This window comes from Salvelinus sp. IW2-2015, linkage group LG20 (genome assembly GCF_002910315.2).
Source record: "Salvelinus sp. IW2-2015 linkage group LG20, ASM291031v2, whole genome shotgun sequence".
Taxonomy (NCBI): domain Eukaryota; kingdom Metazoa; phylum Chordata; class Actinopteri; order Salmoniformes; family Salmonidae; genus Salvelinus; species Salvelinus sp. IW2-2015.
The window spans coordinates 64,902,046-64,924,226 of record NC_036860.1 but is presented as its reverse complement, the minus strand read 5'-3'; the positions used below and the strand labels follow the sequence as shown (position 1 = coordinate 64,924,226).

The window sequence follows — 22,181 nt, the reverse complement described above, 5'->3', positions numbered from 1 at the left end:
TGGAAGTTGYCCCTTCTGTGGTGATAGGGGATGTTCCTCCGTGGTTACTACCAGATCCTGTTGTTGATCTAACCTTGGTAGAGAAAATAAAATATTGGTAGTTGCCCTCCAGTGGGTGGAGGACATACAACCTGTCAGAATTATAGTATGCTCAGATTCTCTGTCTGTATTGAATAGTTTATCATCTGGAAAATCTAATAGGAGTGACCTGCTATTGGAGGTGTTCTGTTCTTATGGAGAATTGAGAGACTGGGTGTAGTAGTGAGATTGTGCTGGGTCCCAGCCTTTTCGGGTGTGGAAGGGAATGAAATTGTAGACCAGATAGCCAAAAGAGCTTTAAAACACGATATAATTCATATTATTGTTCCACTGGGTAGAGGTGAGGCCAAATGTAAGATCAGAGACATATTGATAGATGTGTGGCAGAAGAGATGGTACTCTGAGCACAAGGGCTGGCATTTATATACTCTCCAAAGAAAGGTCGGTGGACCAAGATTCAAAAGTCATATTAGGAAGGAAGAGGTGGTGTTTGCTCGATTGACCTAGGACATTGAACTCGTCATTACATCTGGTTGGCAAGCATGTGAATGGTTTGTGTCTGGAGTGTATGGTCGATGAAACAGTGGAACATGTGTTGTTATATTGTTATAAGTATGTTGAAGAGAGGGAAAGTTTGAAGTGTAGGGTCATTGAGGTTGGATGGGATTTGGGGGATGTGGGAGGGTCTATTAAAAGTTAGTAGGGCTCTTTTTTATTTTCTCAGAATTACTGAGTTAGGGAGGAGGATTTAGAAATGTGGCCTTAATGTTGTAAACCATGATTGACCACACACTCCAGCACAGTAAGTGGCAGCATGCAACTTTAACGTTTGTTTGCAGACCGCTATTATAGCATAGAAGAATATATGTAGCCAGTGATTAACTTTTTAAATTGTTTAAKATTTATTTTACTTTCATTTAACTAGGCAAGTCAGTTAAGAACAAATTCTTATTTTCAATGACGGCCTAGGAACAGTGGGTTAACTGCCTTGTTCAGGGGCAGAACTTGACTGACTCATCTCTCTAAATTACTTGTCAACTTGCCATCAGTCTCACATTAATTGCCAGTGGTAAAATTGACATCTGACATGCTTTTCACCTGTACCTGCTGAAAAAGGCAGGTAATAACTTGAAGAGGACAGGTTAGAATTACAAAGTGTGCTTGCCAAGGCTCATCATCTCTCCTTGTAATCTTAGGGTATACAAATGTGCCCAAAATTCATCAACATTTTGTCTGAACAATTCGTTAACATTGGTAAAGTAATTATATTGCCAGAGAGAAATAAGTCCTCTCTCAGTATTATGAAACCCCAATAAAAAAATCTGTGCCACGCGACTACGTCAGGGTGTACACTTGCACGCACCCAGGACGATGCAAAGAAACGTCGTTCGGGGAATATTTTGTTAGTTAGCTAGCTAGCATAGCCTATGGTGTAACGGACTCGATACCTGGCTAACTTTGTAGACTGTTCAGTTGAATTAGAAAGTTCTCTAGCTAGATTTATGCTAGTTAGTTTAATTTTAGAAAATGTTGAAGTTAGATAACTTACATTAATTGTTAACTAACCGGCTAACTATGGCTAGCTAGCTTCCCAGCAAGCTTGCTGAATTGATGGATCTTCTCATGTAYCTATCTACCTTTCTAGCTAAACTGGTTTCGTTGGCTCATCATAGCAAGGATTCATCGCTGTGTTGCCTAAAATGTTCCCTGATAACGTTGCATCGGACACTGCAGACGCAGGCCTCTGACTGGAAACAATGAGCTCAATGGTAGGCTGTGAAGGAGACACAGCCACACTGCCTGTACAACACCGGCTAACTAGCTGCTAGCTAACAAGTTGGCTAGCTAACTAGCAGTTTGTACCGCTTGTATCGGACGCGACCCTAAAGCGCTGATGTGAGGTATGAGTAATGGTCTTGTCAATTGACCTAGCTATATTTGTCGAATCTAGACTACCAGTCCCATCAGATAATTTATCAAAGAAAAGTTAGACTAGGTAATAGCTATATGGCAAATGTTGAACTTCACTTTGTTTCTTGTCAACTAATGTTTATTCGTTTGTGGTGGATTACCTAAATAAGCCCAACCTAATAATTTTATGAACATAACAATGTTCGCTGTCAAACGAACGTTCATAACATATCTCACWATGCTGTCTAGTTAACTAAATCAAAAGTAGCTAGCTAGTACTAGCTACTGTTTGGCTAGCTAGGTAGGTGGATAGCTAGATAGCACTGTAACGTCAACTCATTCTTGCACGTGCCGGTGAATGTTTTGAAGAGTCAAAACGAGGAAGGACTAGCCAAGTTATGTATGTGACCGTAATTGGCAGGATATAATATARCCACTGCCAATTGTGCATGATAATTTGGTTAAAAAAAGATGGCAACAAAGCTTACTAATGTTAGGTTGCGGMCAGCTGGTTAGCTAACAAGGTTAGCCAATAAAAGAGTCAGGTTTTTTAGTAGTTAGTTACCTCCTATTGAAATACAGGGCAGCCAGCAACATGAAAGTGCACGCTGAAACCTTTAACCCACCCAAGGTGCCACAAAACGACACAGGGGAGCAGCAAGACTTGTCTGACAAGAAGGACGGCCACAATAGTCATTTATTTTTWATCAACCGAGACTGTCAGAATGAACTGGGTTCAGGATCTCAGAATCAGAATGTTCACATTGTATCTTCAGTAGACTCCAAATGGCACAGCACTGAACGCAGCAGCCTAGTCACCAAAGGAGGACTCCGCAACGGAACCTCCCTGGAGAATGTTAATGTTCTTTCCCACAGTAGTTCTACTAGTAATCCTGCGCTAAGACWTGATGGGGTGCCTGAAATCTCAAACGAACTGTCATTGTCAGAGGTCTGCATACCTACCACAGTTACAGTTGAAGAAGACCTTAGCTATGAGTTACAGCAGGCTTATAGGATATTTAATGGCTTTCTTCTGGAAAAGCACAAAGGCATTATGACTCCCTTCTTGCACCCCATTGGCCTTGAAAAACACACTGACTGGGTCAGGGGTCACCTCAAGAAGTCCATGTGTTTCAGAAGGATGGAGGAGAAGTTTGTTCGCCGGGAGTATGAAACAATCACAGAGTTTGTAGCAGACTTCAGGCTAATGCTAGAGAACTGCTATAYGCACCATGGGGTCGACCACTGGATTTCTAAACAGGCACAGAAATTGGAAATAATGCTTGAGCAGAAGTTGACACTGCTGTCAAGGTAAGCATGTGTAAGCCTTACATACCTACAGTGCATTCAGAAACTATTCAGACACCTTAACTTTTRCCACATTTTGTTATGTTAGTCTTATTTTAAAATTAATTAAATTGTTCTCCCCCTTCAATCTACACAGGTTTTTAGAWTTTTTTGCAAATATACAGTCTAAAAATAAAAAATAAATTGAAATATCACGTTTACATAAATATTCAGACCCTTTACTCAGTACTTTGTTGAAGCACCTTTGGCAGCGATTACAGCCTCAAGTCTTCTTGGGTATGGCGCTACAAGTTTGGCACACCTGTATTTGGTGAGTTTCTCCCATTTCTTCTCTGCAGATCCTCTCAAAATCTGTCTGGTTGTATGGGGAGCGTCGCTGCACAGCTATTTTCAGGTCTCTCCAGAGATGTTTGATCGGGTTCAAGTCCGGGCTCTGGCTGGGCCACTCAAGGACATTCAGAGACTTGTCCCMTAACCACTCCTGTGTTGTCTTGGCTGTGTGCTTAGGGTCYTTGTCCTGTTGGAAGGGGAATCTTTGCCCTAGCCTGAAATCCTGAGCGCTCTGGAGCAGGTTTTCATCAAGGATCCTGACTAGTCTCCCTGCTGCTGAAAAACATCCCCATAGCGTGATGCTGCCACCACCATGCTTRACCATAGGGATGGTGCCAAGTTTCCTCCAGGTGTGACGCTTGGCATTCAMTCCAAATAATTGGTTTCATCAGACCAAAGAATKTTTTTTCTCATGGTCCGAGAGTCCTTTAGGTGACTTACTGAGGAGAGGTTTCCGTCTGGCCACTACCGTAAAGGCCTGATTGGTTTAGTGCTGCAGAGATGGTTGTCCTTCTGGAAGGTTCTCCCATCTCCACAGAGGAACTCAGGAGCTCTGTCAAAGTGACTATCGGGTTCTTGGTCACCTGCCTGACGAGGCCCTTCTCCCCCTCTGATTGCTCAGTTTGGCCGGGCGGCCAGCTCTAGGAAGAATCTTGGTGGTTCCAAGCTTCATACAGTTAAGAATGATGGAGGCCACTGTGTTCATCGGGACCTTTAATGCTGCTGAAATGTTTTGGTACCCTTCCCCAGATCTGTGCCTCGATACAATCCTGGCTCGGCGCTCTACGGACAATTCCTTCGACCTCATGGCTTGGTTTTTGCTCTGACGTGCACTGTCAACTGTGGGACCTTATATAGACAGGTGTGTGCCTTTCCAAATCATGTCCAATCAATTGAATTTACCACAGGTGGACTCCAATCAAGTTGTAGAAACATCTTAAGGATGATCTGTAGAAACCGGATGCACTGGAGCTCAATTTCGAGTCTCATAGCAAAGGGTCTGAATARAAAATGTGGGAAATAGTCAATGGATCTGAATACTTTCTGAATGCACGGTACATATATACGTTCAAGTATTCATGACACAGCCTACATATTCTACATACATTCATCCACATTTAAAATACACACATTCAATGGTATGGATTCTTTCTTCAGTTGCTGCTGTAGTAGTAACTAAAAGTAAAACATTTTCAAACATCAGTAGTGTCTGTTTCATTCAGGACCCTTGATGAAATGACTGGGACCCTAACTAGCCCTATGATGCTGTGTCTGTATCCACCTACCCAACCAGGACGCTGCGAGAGAAGACCACTCTGGCAGTGACCTCCAAGGGTCGTTTGGGGACCGAGGATGAGAGGGGGCCCGTAGGCACCTCTACCAGACGGAGGACAGTGCCTCGCAGCCTGGCTACGATCACAGTGGGGGGAAATGAGTCCATCATGGTCCAGGCACTCAGGCTGGAGGAGCAGCAGAGAGTCAAGGAAGAGAAGAGGTAAGATATGGATGGAATGTTCCAGTGCGTGAGGGTTTTCTATGTTCCCACTCRCTCCATGGTCAGAATAAAACTTGAAATACCATAGACTACTTAATCCTGACAACTGTGACAATATAATTTACATTAAACATTTTAAATAATAATATTTCATTCTGTGTGTATGACTTATGGCTGTGATTGTTTGTGTTTAGTAGGACATCTGGTTCATAAACTCATCCTTCATTTCTGATTGTAGGCAGCGGGAGCTAGATAAGAAGGAGGCGGAGGAGACCTCAGCCAAGGAGGTGGAGGAGTGGGAGCGCAGTCTTCTCTCCCAGGCCACCCAGACCCCCTTGAAGACCATGTGGGAACTCCCTGCCATCGGCCACTTCCTCTGCCTGGCCCAGGCKGRTCTCAACCTCCCAGAGATAGTGTTCTTTGAGCTGGAGCGGTGCCTCCTCATGCCTCGCTGCAGCATCTTCCTCTCCAAGATCATGAGTTCACTTCTTTGCCCGCCCCAGAGGAGGGGGACGCTCCACCGTCGCCCAGCCCTCACCTACTGCCGCTGGGAGTCTGAGCTCCGCCAGAGGGTGCAAGGCTGGTACTACGCTATGGGTACGGCGGAGGACCAGAGGTGGATGGCTGAGCAGCWGGGCCTATCCCATCAGTTCTTCAGGACAGTCGGGGTGGTTAGCCCCCTGGAGGAGAACCCCTTCCATCTCTTACCCTTCATCCAGCGCGTGTGGCTGCTCAAAGGCCTGTGTGACAACGTATACGAGACCCAGAAGGACGTGCAGGACGCTGTGCTGGGCCAGCCCATCCACGAGTGCCGAGAGTCCATCCTGGGCTACGACGGGAACGAGAACGTCTACATACACTTTCCGCATTTCTGCGGGGCCGACCTACGCATCTACTGCCAGAGTGTCAGCATGCCCTCTGACTTCTCCTTACCAGCTGTCTGGGTGAAGAGGGTGGAGCCTGACGAGGGGCTATCAGAGGACTCTGACAAGCAGAAGTACTCTGAGCACCTGGTTTCAATGGAGGAGGAGTCAGAGGAGAAACCTGGTTCTGACAGACGGAGTGGTGGGAGGATTAAAGGGGACATGTGCAGGGGTGGAACTGGGCAATTTCACACATGGGGGGTGGAGGATGAGGAGGACTGTAAGCCTACTAATCAGAACAGACTCACTGGCTCAACTGGGCCCTCTTCACCTATCAAGGAGTTTGTGGGCAGAGGGAGTGTGAAGGAAGAGCCACAMGAATTGGAATATAGGCCTAATAGACTTCAGGTGAAGCAGGAAGAGGGATCGGACGTATCATCAGGGTCATGTGAGCCGCGTCTCAGTGTGGGGGAACACTGCTATACAGGGAAGTCCCCTGCTTGCCCTGCTAGGGCAACATATACCAGCAGGCCTGGTGTCACTGTACCCATGAGACTGACTGATGTCCATGTTAAAGTGGACGGGAACAAACTCTCTGAGGGACAAAGATGTTGTCCAAAATGTTTCTCCGAAATGGGGACAAAGTCACAGGACAATCATCGCTGCCATTGTGCCACGGACAAGAAATCAACAACGTCACCTTCTGGTGCTGGCCACCCACGCAAGGTSAACGTGACAGAGAATAGGATGGACAGGATTCGGGTTAAGAAAACGAAAAGGAAAAAAGCGAGGGAATTGGGGGAACGACGTGCAGCAGGTGGGCAGCGCAGATCAGACAGGAGCCCACTCTGTAAGGCCAAGGCAGCTAAATCCACTGTCAGGAGAGCTGRGACCACCGTCAAGAAAAAGGACAAGAGGAAAAAACGAAAAATGGGTAAGAAAATGGAATACCTGTCTTGTAAATCAATATTTTACATTTTGTTAGGCTAAWTTAGGCCTATGTAAAATCACAGCTGAGAGACTTGGCACTTGTTCAATGATGATGTATGGCTGTCCCCAACAACAACAACAAAAAATCTTGGTCGACCAAGAGTCATCTGTTCTTACGAGCAATCGATTTGTAAATGTGTATTTTTCCATATAGACACATCCTATGTGTGTTAATCAAATCAACTATATTCACTGAGCTTGTCTGATGCTTTATGCAKACTGTTMGATTAAATAATTAAGACGCACAAATGACWAGAGGGAGTCCGACCAGCAATTGATTAGATTGTGCCTGGCCGGGCTCAGACTTGCTGTGGTAAAAAAAATGACAGCTAGTGACTGTGTGACTAGCACCTGTTTCTCTCCTCCATGCTGCAGCGACCACCACAGAACATCAACAGTGTTTATTATGCTGTCCGTGTTGCTGAAGCTGTAACATAATTACAGCCATTTCTGTTTAGGAAAAACATTCCATATTCCCTCAACCCTTGCTCTCTTTACGTGACACATGTATGCATCGCATGGACATGACCAATAGGGCCTGACCTATAGCATATCATAATCGCATCAATAAATTGGTTATAACAAACTCTGAACACCGTAACAGCAAAATGGATGCAGAGGACGTGACAAACTCTAAACGGGGGAATGTGTACTGGTTTCTCAGGAAGTAAAGAGGAAGTCAGATGTGTGMAATAAATGTGACTAGTTGTTAAATACTGGAGATGAAGGTAAGGAACAAGCTCTGCCTGCATGTTATGTTTCCAAACWGATGCTGTTAGATTACAATKAACTTTTTCTGACTGTTTGGAACAGTTTAAACAACACTAAATAAATMATAAGCATACCAGAGTCTGTTGTAATGMTTTTTTTGTCAAGCATTTTTTACAGCAAAGACTAAAAACAGTCGCATTCATTCGTGAATGCAATTTCCCGAAATGGAATMGTGTATTTATTATTTAAGCTAATTATTCAAGGGTCGCTTTATTTTATTTTAAAACTAAAATGCTTGATTACATTTCAAATCATGAATGACTCGTATGCTGTGTGATGACCTGAACAAATGAATGAATGATCGATTGATACAGTAGCCTACAGTATATAAGCACGTTTTAGTGAGGCACTGTTCCATCCCCACGGCCTCCACAATGGATTAGTCCACTTAGATAGGCGCAAATCAGACAGCTGTCTTGTACACCATTTTTATAAATCAAATCAAATTTTATTTGTCACATGCGCTGAATACAGTGAAATGCTTACTTACAAGCCCTTAACCAACAATGCAGTTAAGAAAATACCTAAAAAAAAGTAACAGCTAAGAATAACAAATATTTAAAGAGCAGCAGTAAATAACAATAGCAGGGCTATATACAGGGGTACCGGTATTGAGGTAATCTGTACATGTAGGTAGAGTTATTAAAGTGACTATGCATAGATAATAACAGAGTAGCAGCAGTGTAGAAGGGGGGGGGGGGTTAATGCAAATAGTCTGGGTAGCCATTTGATTAGATGTTCAGGAGTCTTATGGCTTGGGGGTAGAAGCTGTTTAGAATCCTCTTGGACCAAGACTTGGCGCTCCTGTACCGCTTGCCATGCGGTAGCAAAGAGAAAAGTCTGTGACTAGGGTGGCTGGAGTCTGACAATTTTTAGGGCCTTCCTCTGACACCGCCTGGTATAGAGGTCCCAGTGATGTACTGGGCCGTACGCTCAACCCTCTGTAGTGCCTTGCGGTTGGAGGCCGAGCAGTGGTATGGCAGTGATGCAACCCGTCAGGATGCTCTCGATGGTGCAGCTGTAAATCCTTTTGAGGATCTGAGGACCCTTGCCAAATATTTTCAGTCTCCTGAGGGGGAATAGGTTTTGTTGTACCCTCGRCACGACTGTCTTGGTGTGCTTGGACCATGTTAGTTTGTTGGTGATGTGGACGCCAAGGAACTTGAAGCTCTCAACCTGCTCCTCTCCAGCCCCGTCGATGAGAATGGGGGTCTGCTCGGTCCTCCTTTTCCTGTTGTCCACAATCATCTCCTTTGTCTTGATCACATTGAGGGAAAGGTGTCCAAATTTCAGATTTTTGCTTCCAACCGCTATGTCTTTGTGAGACGCGGTGTGGGTGAACAGATGATATCTGCATGTGTATTTCCCACCGTAAAGCATGGAGGAGGAGGTGTTAAGGTGTGGGGGTTCTTTGCTGTTAACACTGTCTCTAATTTATTTAGAATTCAAAGGCACACTTAACCAGCATGGCTACCACAGCATTCTGCAGCAATACACCATCCCATCTGGTTTGGGCTTAGTGGGACTATCCATTTGTTTTTCAACGTGACAATGACCCAACACACCTCCAGGCTGTGTAAGGGCTATTTGACCAAGAAGTAGAGTGATGGAGTGCTGCATCAGATGACCTGGCCTCCACAATCACCCGACCTCAACCCAATTGAGATGGTTTGGGATGACTTGGACCGCAGAGTGAAGGAGAAGCAGCCAACAAGTGCTCAGCAAATGTGGGAACTCCAAGACTGTTGGGAAAGCATTCCAGGTCAAGCTGGTTGAGAGAATGCCAAGAGTGTGCAAAACTGTCATCAAGGCAAAGGATGGCTATTTGAAGAATCTCAAATATAAAATATATTTTGATTTGTTTAACACTTTTTTTTTGTTGGTTACTACATGTGTTATTTCATAGTTTTGATGTCTTCGCTATTATTCTACAATGTAGAAAATAGTAAAAAAATAAAGGCTCTTGAATGAGTAGGTGTCAACTTTTGACTGGTACTATATGTATGTTATGTATGTTGCAACTGCTCGACCAAACAATCCACCAGTCGACTAAACTGGGTCAGCCCTAACGAGATGTAATCTTGTTTATAATGCTTTGCCCCACTTATGTCTGAATTACTCAATAGAATAATCTTCTTCCTTCGCAGGAAGAAAGRTTAAGTCCAGGAAGCTGGCTTCAAAAAAGAAACCTCAACTCCCAGTTCAACCTGCATTCAGGGTAAACCCCACAGTTTGTTTGTTTTTGATGCAAAATATGGAATATGAATTGATATGCAATTTGAATCCATGAGTGCTGATTTGTCCCTCAGTTGGTGTGCACCAGTCTAGAGGAGCTGAAGGAACTCATCAGTAGGACGGAGGATGAGCTGGATGAGCTGGAGAGTACCAAAAAGAGATCTGTTAGTAAAGTAATAAAATACATTTTATTTTGGAATTTTGATTGTGCTGTATCAAAAATACATTATAAACAAAAATAACTATTACGTACAGTATGGAAGGATTACATCGATACAGGTTAAAAAAATGATTGCAGGAGCACGTATGTGTGTGTGTGTCTATATATATATATAATGTATATACAGTTGAAGTCAGAAGTTCAATACAACTTAGCKAAATAGATTTGAACTTGGTTTTTCACAATACCTGACATTTAATCCGAGTAAAAATTCCCTGTCTTAGGTCAGTTAGGATCACCACTWTATTGTAAGAATGTGAAATGTCAGAATAATAGTAGAGTGATTTATTTCAYCTTTTATTTCTTTCATCACATTCCCAGTGGGTCAGACGTTTACATATACTCAATTAGTATTTGGTAGCATTGCCTTTAAATTGTTTAACTTGGGTCAAACATTCTCGGGTAGCCTTCCCAAAGCTTCACACAAATAAGTTGGGTGAATTTTGGTCCAATTTCCTAACAGAGCTGGTGTAACTGAGTCAGGTTTGTAGGCTCCTTGCTCGCACACCTTTTTCAGTTCTGCCCACAAATCTTCTATAGGATTAAGGTCAGGGCTTTGTGATGGCCACTCCAATACCTTGACTTTGTTGTCCTTAAGCCATTTTGCCACAACTTTGGAAGTATGCTTGGTGTCATTGTCCATTTGGAAGACATTTGCGACAAGCTTTAACTTCCTGACTGATGTCTTAAGATGTTGTTTCAATATATCCACATAATTTCCCTACCTCATGATGCCATCTATTTTGTGAAGTGCACCAGTTCCTCCTGCAGCAAAGCACCCCCACAATATGATGCTGCCACCCCCATGCTTTGCGGTTGGGATGGTGGTCTTCGGCTTGCAAGCTTCCCCCTTTTTCCTCCAAACATAACGATGGTCATTATGGCCAAACAGTTCTATTTTTGTTTCATGAGACCAGAGGACATTTCTCCAAAAAGTACAATCTTTGTCCCCATGTGCAATTGCAAACCTTAGTCTGGCTTTTTTTATGGCGGTTTTGGAGCAGTGGCTTCTTCCTTGTTTATCGGCCTTTTAGGTTATGTCGATTATAGGACTCATTTTACTGTGGATATAGATACTTTTGTACCCGTTTCCTCCAGCATCTTCACGTCCTTTGCTGTTGTTCTGGGATTGATTTGCACTTTTCGCACCAAAGTACGTTCATCTCTAGGAGACAGTACGTGTCTCCTTCCTGAGCGGTATGATGGCTGCGTGGTCCCATGGTGTTTATACTTGCATACTATTGTTTGTACAGATGAACGTGGTACCTTCAGGCGTTTTGGAAATTGCTCCTAAGGATGAACCAGACTTGTGGAGATCTACAATTATTTTCTGAGGTCTTGGCTGATTTCTTTTGATTTTCCCATGATGTCAAAGAGAGGCACTGAGTTTGAAGGTAGGCCTTGAAATACATCCACAGGTACACCTCCAATTGACAAAAATTATGTCAATTAGCCTACCAGATGCTTCTAAAGCCATGACATAATTTTCTGGAATTTTCCAAGCTGTTTAAAGGCACAGTCAACTTAGTGTATGTAATCTTCTGACCCACTGGAATTGCGATACAGTGAATTATAAGTGAAATAATCTGTCTGTAAACAATTGTTGGAAAAATGACTTGTCATGCACAAAGTAGATGTCCTAACCGACTTGCCAAAACTAGTTTGTTAACAAGAAATTTGTGGAGTGTTTGAAAAACTAGTTTTAATGACTCCAACCTAAGTGTATGTAAACTTCAAAAATTTGGGGTCACTTAGAAATGTCCTTGTTTTTCAATAAAAGCACACTTTTTTTGTCCATTAAAATAACTTCAGAAATGATTAGAAACAGATGCCTCACAAGTCTTCAACTGGCAGCTTCATTAAATAGTACCCGTAAAACACCAGTCTCAACATCAACAGTGAAGAGGTGACTCCGGGATGCAAAGAAAAAGCCATATCTCAGACTGGCCAATAAAAGATGAAGATGGGCAAAATAACACAGACACTAGACAGAGGAACTCTGCCTAGAAGGCCAGCATCCCGGAGTCGCCTTTTCACTGTTGACGTTGAGACTGGTGTTTTGCGGGTACTATTTAATGAAGCTGCCAGTTGAGGACTTGTGAGGCYTCTGTTTCTCAAACTAGACACTTGTACTTGTTCTCTTGCTCAGTTGTGCACCGGGGCCTCCCAATCCTCTTTCTATTCTGGATAGAGACAGTTTGCTCTGTTCTGTGAAGGGAGCAGTAAGCAGCGTTGTACAATATCTTCAGTTTCTTGGCAATTTCTCACATGGACTAGCCTTCATATCTCAGAACAGGAATAGACTGACGAGTTTCAGAATTAAGTTCTTTGTTTGTTGCCATTTTGAGCCTGTAATCGAACTCACAAATGCTGATGCTCCGGATACTCAAGTAGTCTAAAGAAGGCCAGTTTTATTGCCGCCTTAGTTTTATTGCCGCACAGTTTTCAGCTGTGCTAACATAATTGCAAAAGAGTTTTTAATGATCAATTCGCTTTTTAAAATGATAAACTTGGATTAGCTAACACAATGTGCCATTGGAACACAGGAGTGATGTTTGCTGATAATGGGCCTCTTTATTCCATAAAAAATCTGCCGTTTACAGCTACAATAGTCATTTATAACATTATCAAGGTCTACGCTGTATTTCTGATAAATATAAGATGTTATTATTTTATTGGACAAAAACAAAGACATTTCTTAGTGATCCCAAACTTTTGAACGGTGGTGTGTGTATATATAATATTATATATATATTGTGTATATATGGATTGTCTACATGAAAGGGAGAATACAAATACAGTGTGGTGTGTATATACAGTGGGGAGAACAAGTATTTGATACACTGCCGATTTTGCAGGTTTCTACTTACAAAGCATGTAGAGGTCTATATTTTATCATAGGTACACTTCAACTGTGAGAGACGGAATCTAAAACAAAAATCCAGAAAATCACATTGTATGATTTTTAAGTAATTCATTTGCATTTTATTAGGACACTAAAGATACACTTAGGACACTAAAGATGCCTTTCTACTGACTGAAAAACCCAAAAGTAAGTTACGCAGGGTCCCTGCTCATCTGCGTGAATGTGCCTTAGGCATGCTGCAAGGAGGCATGAGGACTGCAGATGTGGCCAGGGCAATAATTGCAATGTCCGTACTGTGAGACGCCTAAGACAGCGCTACAGGGAGACAGGACGACAGCTGATCGTCCTCGCAGTGGCAGACCACATGTAACAACCCTGACAGGATTGGTACATCCAAAACATAACACCTGTGGACAGGTACAGGATGGCAACAACGACTGCCCGAGTTTCACCAGAACACACAAACCTCCTCCGGTGCTCAGACTGTCCGCAATAGGCTGAGAGAGGCTGGACTGAGGGCTTGTGACCTGTTGTAATACAGCTCCTCACCAGACATCACTGGCAACAACGTCGCCTATGGGCACAAACCCACCATCGCTGGACCAGACAGGGCTTCAGAAAGTGCTCTTCACTGACGAGTCGTGGTTTTGACTCACCAGGGGTGATGGTCGGAATCGCGTTTATCGTCTGGAGGGTCCGGTACTCTGGAGTGGGATCAATTTGGAAGTGGAGGTCCGTCATGGTCTGGTGTGGGTGTCACAGCATCATCGGACTGAGCTTGTTATCATTGCAGGCAATCTCAACGCTGTGCGTTACAGGGATGACATCCTCTCCCTCGTGGTACTCTTCCTGCAGGCTCATCCTGACAGCCTCCAGCATGACAATGCCACCAGCCATACTGCTCGTTCTGTGCGTGATTTCCTGCAGACAGGAATGTCAGTGTTCTCCATGGGCAGCGAAGAGCCGGATCTCAATCCCATTGAGCACGTCTGGGACCTGTTGGATCGGAGGGTGAGGGCTAGGCCATTCCCCCCCATAAATGTCAGGAACTTGCAGGTGCCTTGGTGAAAGAGTGGGGTAATGTCTCACAGCAAGAACGGGCAATCTGGTGCAGTCCATGAGGAGGAGATGCACTGCAGTACTTAATGCAGCTGGTGGCCACACCAGATACTGACTGTTACTTTTGATTTTGACCCCCTTGTTCAGGGACACATTATTCAATTTCTGTGGAACTTGTTCAGTTTATGTCTCAGTTGTTGATCTTATGTTAATACAAATATTTACACATGTTAAGTTGCTGAAAATAAACGCAATTGACAGTGAGAGGACGTTTCTTTTGCTGAATTTATATATATATATACAGTGGGGAGAACAAGTATTTGATACACTGCCGATTTTGCAGGTTTTCCTACTACAAAGATGTAGAGGTCTGTAATTTTTATCATAGGTACACTTCAACTGTGAGAGACGGAATCTAAAACAAAAATCCAGAAAATCACATTGTAGATTTTAAGTAATAATTCTTTTATTGCATGACATAAGTATTTGATACATCAAAAAGCAGAACTTATATTGTACAGAAACCTTTGTTTGCAATTACAGAGATCATACGTTTCCTGTAGTTCTTGACCAGGTTTGCACACACTGCAGCAGGATTTTGGCCCACTCCTCCATACAGACCTCTCCAATCCTTCAGGTTTCGGGCTGTCGCTGGCATACGGACTCAGCTCCCTCCAAAGAATTTTCTATTGGGTTCAGGTCTGGAGACTGGCTAGGCACTCAGGGACCTTAGATGCTTCTTATGGAGCACTCCTTAGTTGCCCTGGCTGTGTGTTTTGGTCGTTGTCATGCTGGAAGACCCAGCCACGACCCATTTTCAATGCTCTTACTGAGGAAGGAGGTTGTTGGCCAAGATCTCGCGATACATGGACCCATCATCTCCTCCCAAATACGGTGCAGTCGGGTATACCCAATGTCCCCTTTACAGAAAAGCATCCCAAGAATGATGTTTCCCTCCAATGCTTCACGGTTGGGATGGTGTTCTTGGGGTTGTACTCATCCTTCTTCTTCCTCCAAACACGGCGAGTGGAGTTTAGACCAAAAGCTTCTATTTTGTTCTCAACAGACCACATGACCTTCTCCCATTCCTCCTCTGGATCATCTCCAGATGGTCATTGGCAACTTCAGACGGGCCTGGACATGCGCTGGTTGAGCAGGGGGACCTTGCGTGCGCTGCAGGATTTTAATAATGTCAGAGCGGTAGTGTGTTACTAATGGTTTTCTTTGAGAACTGTTGGTCCAGCTCTCTTCGGCTTCATGATATATATTGACTCAGTCTGCTCGATGTAGATTGTGGCTGACTCCCTTCTACTCGTGGCCTCATGAAATATCTGATGCCCACACAGTAGGTGAAGATCTTGCATGGAGCCCCAGACCGAGGAGTGATACTCCAATCATCTTGACTCTCCTTTTCCTCATATACATTGCGTCAACAGTCCTCTGCCTTCCACCAGCTGCTTGCCTATTGATCCTGTAGCCATCCCAGCCTGTGCAGGGTCTCCCAATTTATACCCTGGATATTCCTTATACACAGCCTCTCTGGTTCTTCAGTTGGTGAGAAGGTTGGCAGTCTAGTTGATTAGAAAGTTGTAACTATGGATGTGCTTATATACCAAATGGTAAGAGTTCAAACACTGCCAGAATACAGGTTCAATGAGTGGAGTAAAGAGGGCCATACTCTACCTAAAAGAACATTACAGTCTGTGAGAGCACGAGAATTCTTACTGGTTGGATAGCGTGATCAGATACTTGCTAATGTCATGTGCAATAACATGGCAATATTTAATTACGTTAAAATCATTCAATGTGTCTCTTCGTGGATTTTGTTTTAGTATTTCACGCTCTCTCAATAGTTTTGGTTTACCATTTATGATAAAAATTACAGATCCTTACTAGTATGCTCAGGGAGCCTTGAGCCTGCTTCTTTACGGGACACTCCTTAGTGCCCCCGCTGGCTGGTGTTTTTGGGGTCCAGTTGCTCAGATGCTGTGGAAACCCAGAACACGACCATCTTCAATGCTCTTTACTGTGGGAAGGAGTTGTTGTCCAGATCTCGGCGATGTCATGGCTCACATCCTCCCCTCAAATACGGTAGCAGTCATCCTGATCCCCTTTGCAGGAAAGCATCCCCCAAGAATTGATGTTTCCACCTCAAGCTTCACGGTTTAGGATGGTGTTCTTGGGTCTGTGCACTAATCCTTTCTTCTTCCTCCATCCGGCGGTGGAGTTTAGACAAAATACTAGAGCTATTTTTGCTCTCAGACCACATGACGTTTCAATACTCCTCTGGGATCATCCAGATGGTCATTGGCCAAACTTCAGACGGGCCTGGACATTGCCGCTGCTTGAGCAGGGGAACTCTGCGGTCGCGCTGCAGATTTTAATCCATGACGGAGTCAGATGTGTCTACTAAACGGCCGCTATTTCTTTAGAGACTGTCGTCCCAGCTACTCCTCAGGTCCTTACCAGTCCTTGCCGTGTAGTTCTGGGCTGATCCCTCACCTTCCTCATATTATTGATGCCCCACGAGGTGAGATCTTGCATGGAGCCCCAGACCGGAGGTGATTTGACCGTCATCTTGAAACTTCTTCCCATTTTTCAAATATTGCGCCACAGTGTTTCCTCTCACCAGCTGACTTACTCTATGTTCCTTGTAAGCCCATCCCAGCCTTGTGCAGACGTCTCAATTTTATCCCGATGTCCTTACACAGCTCTCTGGTGCCTCCTGGGATGTGGGAGGATATGCGCAACGATCCTATGTCCTGTTAGACTTGAGTGGAGTGCAACATGGTCGTCCGTCTTATACAGTTAACTGAGTTTTCACATGGTTCGCTATTCACTCTACATTCCATAGGCTAGATAGTGCTGGAGGAAACCAGGGTCACAGCGAGAGACGTATCCTTAAAAGAGACAAACAACAGGGTTCTTATACCTGGGAGTTTTGATAACGCATGGGATAGGAATCCCAAATAGATGGTTCATGCAAATTAAATAGCCCGAATTTTACCTTAAATCTCAAATAATATGAGAACATACTCTCCACCAGGATCTAAGCATCCATTGCCTCGTGCCGTTTCTTGGAAATCATACAAGTTGCACTTTTATTAGTGCGATATTTGTTTCAAATTCCTCGGTCTCTTTCAGTTTGAGTGTGACACTGACTTATTTTGAATTAATATAAAATTTACAGACCATCACTCATGGTTGTTAATAGTTGGGTGAGCCTGCAAAATCTGGCAGATGTGTATTTCTAAATAGTTACCTTGCTTCTTCTCTCTCCACTGCTAGGTTATCGCTATGGTTTCTATGCTATTATTAGAAAGCCTTAGACTCTACTATTGGAGCGTGAGATGCAGGGTCAAACTGTAATGAATTGCGCGTATGTTCTCTTCACCATTGCCTTTTTAATTCTTGATGTTGTGCAGTTTTTGTTTGTTTACAAGTGTCAGGTGTGGCTTCAGGAAGACGCGTGAAAGATCTGCACATCCCTCCTCTCAAGCTGACTCAATCCATGCTCTTCTCCCATGCGACTCCCCAACTTGGTTCAAGCGCTTGCCATAGGAACGGTATCACCACTTCGCCTGAAGGCGCTCTATAATATCAGAAAACTTATGGGTCTCACAACAGGGTTGATTGATCTGCTTTGAACACTCAGTTGACTTTCCTGCGATGAGCTTTTTTATTTCTGTTTTAGATGTATCTTTTTGCTTCTTGATTAACTGTGATACTCTTGTTTGGAACTACACTCTTAAGTCGACATGCCGCTCTCCGAGACACTTTTTGTTCTCCGACTGTATTTGGATGTGGATGAAGATGCACTTCGTTCACTGAAAAACTCTCCGCTGACTGACTGAGCGGGAACACAGCGATCAGACTATTGTCTCAGAGGATCTGTGGGCGGAGGTAATTTGATTTATTGTTTAGGTGAAGTGCCAGTAAGACAATGATGGAAAAGCAAATAAACGTTTAGGCTAATTATTATCACATTGCATTGATGAATCACATAACGATTGTATTCTCTCCGTATAAATCATTGGAGCACTTGCCAAGTTGGACAATACATTGAAGTGTCTCTTTCTTCAGAGGAAAAACTCGATGGGACAATTGACACGTAGCTTGAGGCAGCCTCTCACTGTTGTGGTAATCAGCATACAGCGATTTAGTTGGCACTGAACGAGCACAGGCCTGTCCACTCGGGGCTGAAAGCGTCTGCAGAGTGATTTAGATGTGAACTTCAAGCAGCCCCTCCATGTGATGCCAGGACAACAGTGACGATACTTGACGACTCCCTGAGCTTAAAGGTGTCTGCGCAAAATACAGCATCTCAGCGGTGAAAGCCGAGGTCTTAGCCGCACGCAGGTTGGCAGAAACTTTCCCCTGACTGCGGTTAGACCACGTACACGATGGCGAGGCTGTGCCATAGGACTCCATCCAAACAGGTTCAGCTTATCATGGGAGAGCCCCATGTTTATTCATAATCCCCTGCTGGTAAGGTGTTAGTAATAACGTTACTTAAATTCATCATATGCCACAGTTGTTCAAAGCCTTTGTTTCAGGTCTTCCTACAATCCTGTCTCTGCCGGTTTGTTTTTCTACTGGCAATATTACTTTTAAAGCGTTAAACATTCTTATACACAGAAAATCCACATATACATTCTTTTCACCGCTAACTCTTACTGATACACACACCACACCGTTTTAATCAACAAAACAAGGTGTGTTCCGTGGGTCAACCAGCGCCACCATAAACAACAGTAAGCTGTCGGCCGCGTTACCATGTGTGTTCTCCAAATAAAGGTCAAAAATGCCCCGAGGGTGGTGCGATTCTGGGCTAATGATGCGCTTGCTGTTTTCGTCTCGAGGTGTATCTGCGGGAATGCCCTTATGAAATGGCAGTGCATCCAATCCTGGAACCAGAAAACGGGGAGAAGCTAATGCAGCAGTTTGGTCGAATTCCTTTTGCTTTGTTCGAAAGGTTGTTACATCATAATCAAAAACAGTCAGAGGTTTCAGAGTGAGTCACCCAGCAACCAAGACAAATCCAGTCCCAGCCGTTACCTCAAATTATGAATCCACTTCTCGTGAACGCCTTTCACAATGCTCTTTACTGTCGCTCCACACAACATAAATCGATCAGAAACCGGCTTATCCCGCAGATGCACAACAAAAGTGGCACCTATTAAGGGGTACCTTCTTCTACCACCTAACCAACTCCAACTGAGCGGCCGAAGGACACTCTCTTTCATATAGGTTCAATCATGGTCGCGTCAACTCCCTCCTAAGTAGATTTGAGCTCACCAGCCTCAAAAGACGAGTGCTACTCTTATACCTCGCTACACAAGCATCACCAATTCCCAACCCCTTCAGCTTTGCGTACTTGATCTCATTAGAAACCTTACCAGAGCCTCGCTAAACAAAAGGTGAGGTTGAAAACACCGTGATGTCTTGCAGGACTCGCAAAATCCCCTGTCACCAATAGGGTATGCAAGAAGCGAAGAGCACAAAAACTGGAGTAGTTCAACTAAGGACCAACAGATATTGCCATTATCAAGAGTACCATGCTTGGTTTTTTGATTTACCTGCCGGTTCCCGTCATTCATTTCTCTTTCTTAACGATAGCCAAGCGCCTTCCCTATACACTTGGAGTGTCAAGTAATAACTTGCTGTTACAATGCCCTGTGCCCCACGGGTTCCCAGGTGTTCACAAGGGATGGTAGGGCCCCTGACCATTAACCCCTTCTGCCCGACATTTCCAGAGTGAGGGGTCGTACCGACTCTTTATGCAAGCTGGGCTGGCCTTATATGAGAGACCAGACTCTGCCACCAAGCATGCACTGGGCATGCGAAGGGTTCTTCAATATTGATTCCTTGAACCATGGGGAGGTTATCAACACCTGGCACGGCCGACCGGTTTTCTTAGTTTCGTGGCATTCACATTTGTGGACTGGCATTGACACTAGGGTCAGACAGCGGGCTCTTGACTCGGTTCCATTGAATGGTAAGCCACAGAGGGCTTCAACATCTCATTCTCTCAAAATAGATGCTTTTAGAACTCACAGCTACGTAAGCATCATCACTATGATAACACACTTGTAAGCCATTTGCGTTCAAGGGCCACCCAGATCGTCTTTGTCCGTGATCACGTAGATTCCTGCTTACTATGGATAAGTCATATATATATAGTGAGTTCCTATTCCACAAAGTTCGATCGCTATGGTACTTTTCCTCAGTTTCCAAGTATTCACATCTTTGCTGCATTTTTAGATTGCAATTCCTCTCTCTACAGGCTTTTCCTCCGACTCTATCTAGGGCAAAGGTTTGATGTTTCATCAGCCATAATCACCCACAAGCCCTAAGCGCATCCCGACGACAGTTTAGACATTTCTCTAAAGACAGTTTTTACAGTGTCTGGTATCCATATTCCCTACAATGATTTTGCCTGTATCTACCTGCTGTCTCAATAACCCAATTGAGGCATATGAAGAGATCACCGGAATGTAAACTATAGAGATCGATATTCAGCAATGAGAGCCAATTCACTTCGGTACTGTGATTTGCAATGATAAGGGTTCCCATGCGGTAATACAAATCTGTGCTTGCCAGTGGATCTCCTCGTCCAAGATAAGCTGCTACCAAACAGGGCAAGGTGGTTGCAATCTGCACAATTACATAGTTTAAAACAGCACATCTGTGTCGTTGCACACCAGGCAGCATTCTTACAACCACTGCGTTCTTCACCTTGATCACTTAGCACTCCATTTGACCTTCCTTCACAACCCGCCTGTCTGGATCTCAACTAACAGGCATCCCTATTCGTCCTCTGTGTCCCCAATCTAAGCAAGGTAATCTGGGCAACCCGGGTCTCATCTGATAATCAGTATGTATCACAGCAACCTCAACTACTAGTGCGGTCACGACACGTTAAGCTTTGGTGCAATATATCCCTCTCACACGACCGGCCAAGTTTCGTCCAGGATACTCACACTGTTAAAGGGGATTTACCACACTCGTCCTCAAATAATTATCACACAGTCTCTTCAGCAATAGCCACTAGATTCACCTCAGCAGTCCACTCCAGTCGGCGGGACTGGAATTCACCCGATCCTTGTACCTCCTGATCACACACCATCCATAACTGTTGCAACACGTGAAGATTGTCCATTAACACCCCTGCACCTGCTGCAGGGGGCACACAGATTCTGTGTTACCGAAACTCGCCAAAGCAACGACACCAGTTTTGTATAAGCATAGCTCGCCCCTCAAGGCCTTGGGCCCTTCGGCAGATAGTCCTCATCAGATATCCAGCTGCAGTGCCTCTTTGGCAGCTTCCTAGTCACAAGGGAGGCGAGGACCCATTTAACCCGAGTTCCCACTGAATAACGGGCCTACTTATACCTGTGGACTAGCAGCACCATGTGGCACAAGAGCCGGCCCACGGAGAATGCCTCATGCAGACAAACATGCGCGGAACGCACCAGTCTTCAAATAGCCAGCACTTAAAGTCCTAACCGCTGGCAGCGCCGTCGTGTGAGAGTTTGCCTCCTCTTTCGGTTTCTTATCACAGTTGAGTCCCTTCGCCAGGACAATGGAGATTCGAGTCACAGCTAATTTGGATCGACCGAGTCAACGACAAATCCCTAACGGTTACACTCACCAAGTTTTTTAACTCTCTTCGCTAAGCTACTTGGGGCAACCAAATCTCCTGGCCTAGCGTAGTGTGTCCAAAGGACGCAGTCCCACCCTTTAAACTCACCCGAGGTGCTATATCTTCTTGTTTCTATTTGTTTCGCTTGTCACCTTCGTCCTCCCGTGCCAGGCAAGTCCCGTCAGATCACAGCAGAAAGCCTCAAGCCCAACCCCAGCCTACAGCCTTGTTTGATGCTTGGGACTTCGGCAGATATTAATAACTATCGCTAACCACTCACAATCCACTGAGTCGGATAAGCCTAGAACAACAACACTTAAGCCTTGTTTTGCAATTGGGCTTTTTAAAACAACACATGTAGTGCAATTTTAGTAAATATTTATTACTGCTTTAACAGTGTAGACATGTCTGTTTTCTTTTTCCCGTTTCGATTCATGTGTATATCCATG

At 44.3% G+C, this 22,181-nt stretch overlaps 1 protein-coding gene across 1 annotated transcript in view; it reads left to right on the top strand.

Moving 5' to 3' along the window:
* The first annotated feature begins 1,401 nt into the window (after positions 1-1,401).
* The window catches only part of LOC111980377 (uncharacterized bromodomain-containing protein 10-like), a 27,305-nt gene continuing 6,525 nt past the window's right edge, over positions 1,402-22,181 (top strand). The window contains exons 1-5 of the mRNA XM_024011102.1: positions 1,402-3,261; positions 4,883-5,083; positions 5,322-6,880; positions 9,855-9,925; positions 10,017-10,106. Of these exons, the coding sequence (XP_023866870.1) occupies positions 2,546-3,261; positions 4,883-5,083; positions 5,322-6,880; positions 9,855-9,925; positions 10,017-10,106 (2,637 nt within the window). The 5' untranslated portion in view covers positions 1,402-2,545. The remainder of the gene's footprint in view (positions 3,262-4,882; positions 5,084-5,321; positions 6,881-9,854; positions 9,926-10,016; positions 10,107-22,181) is intronic.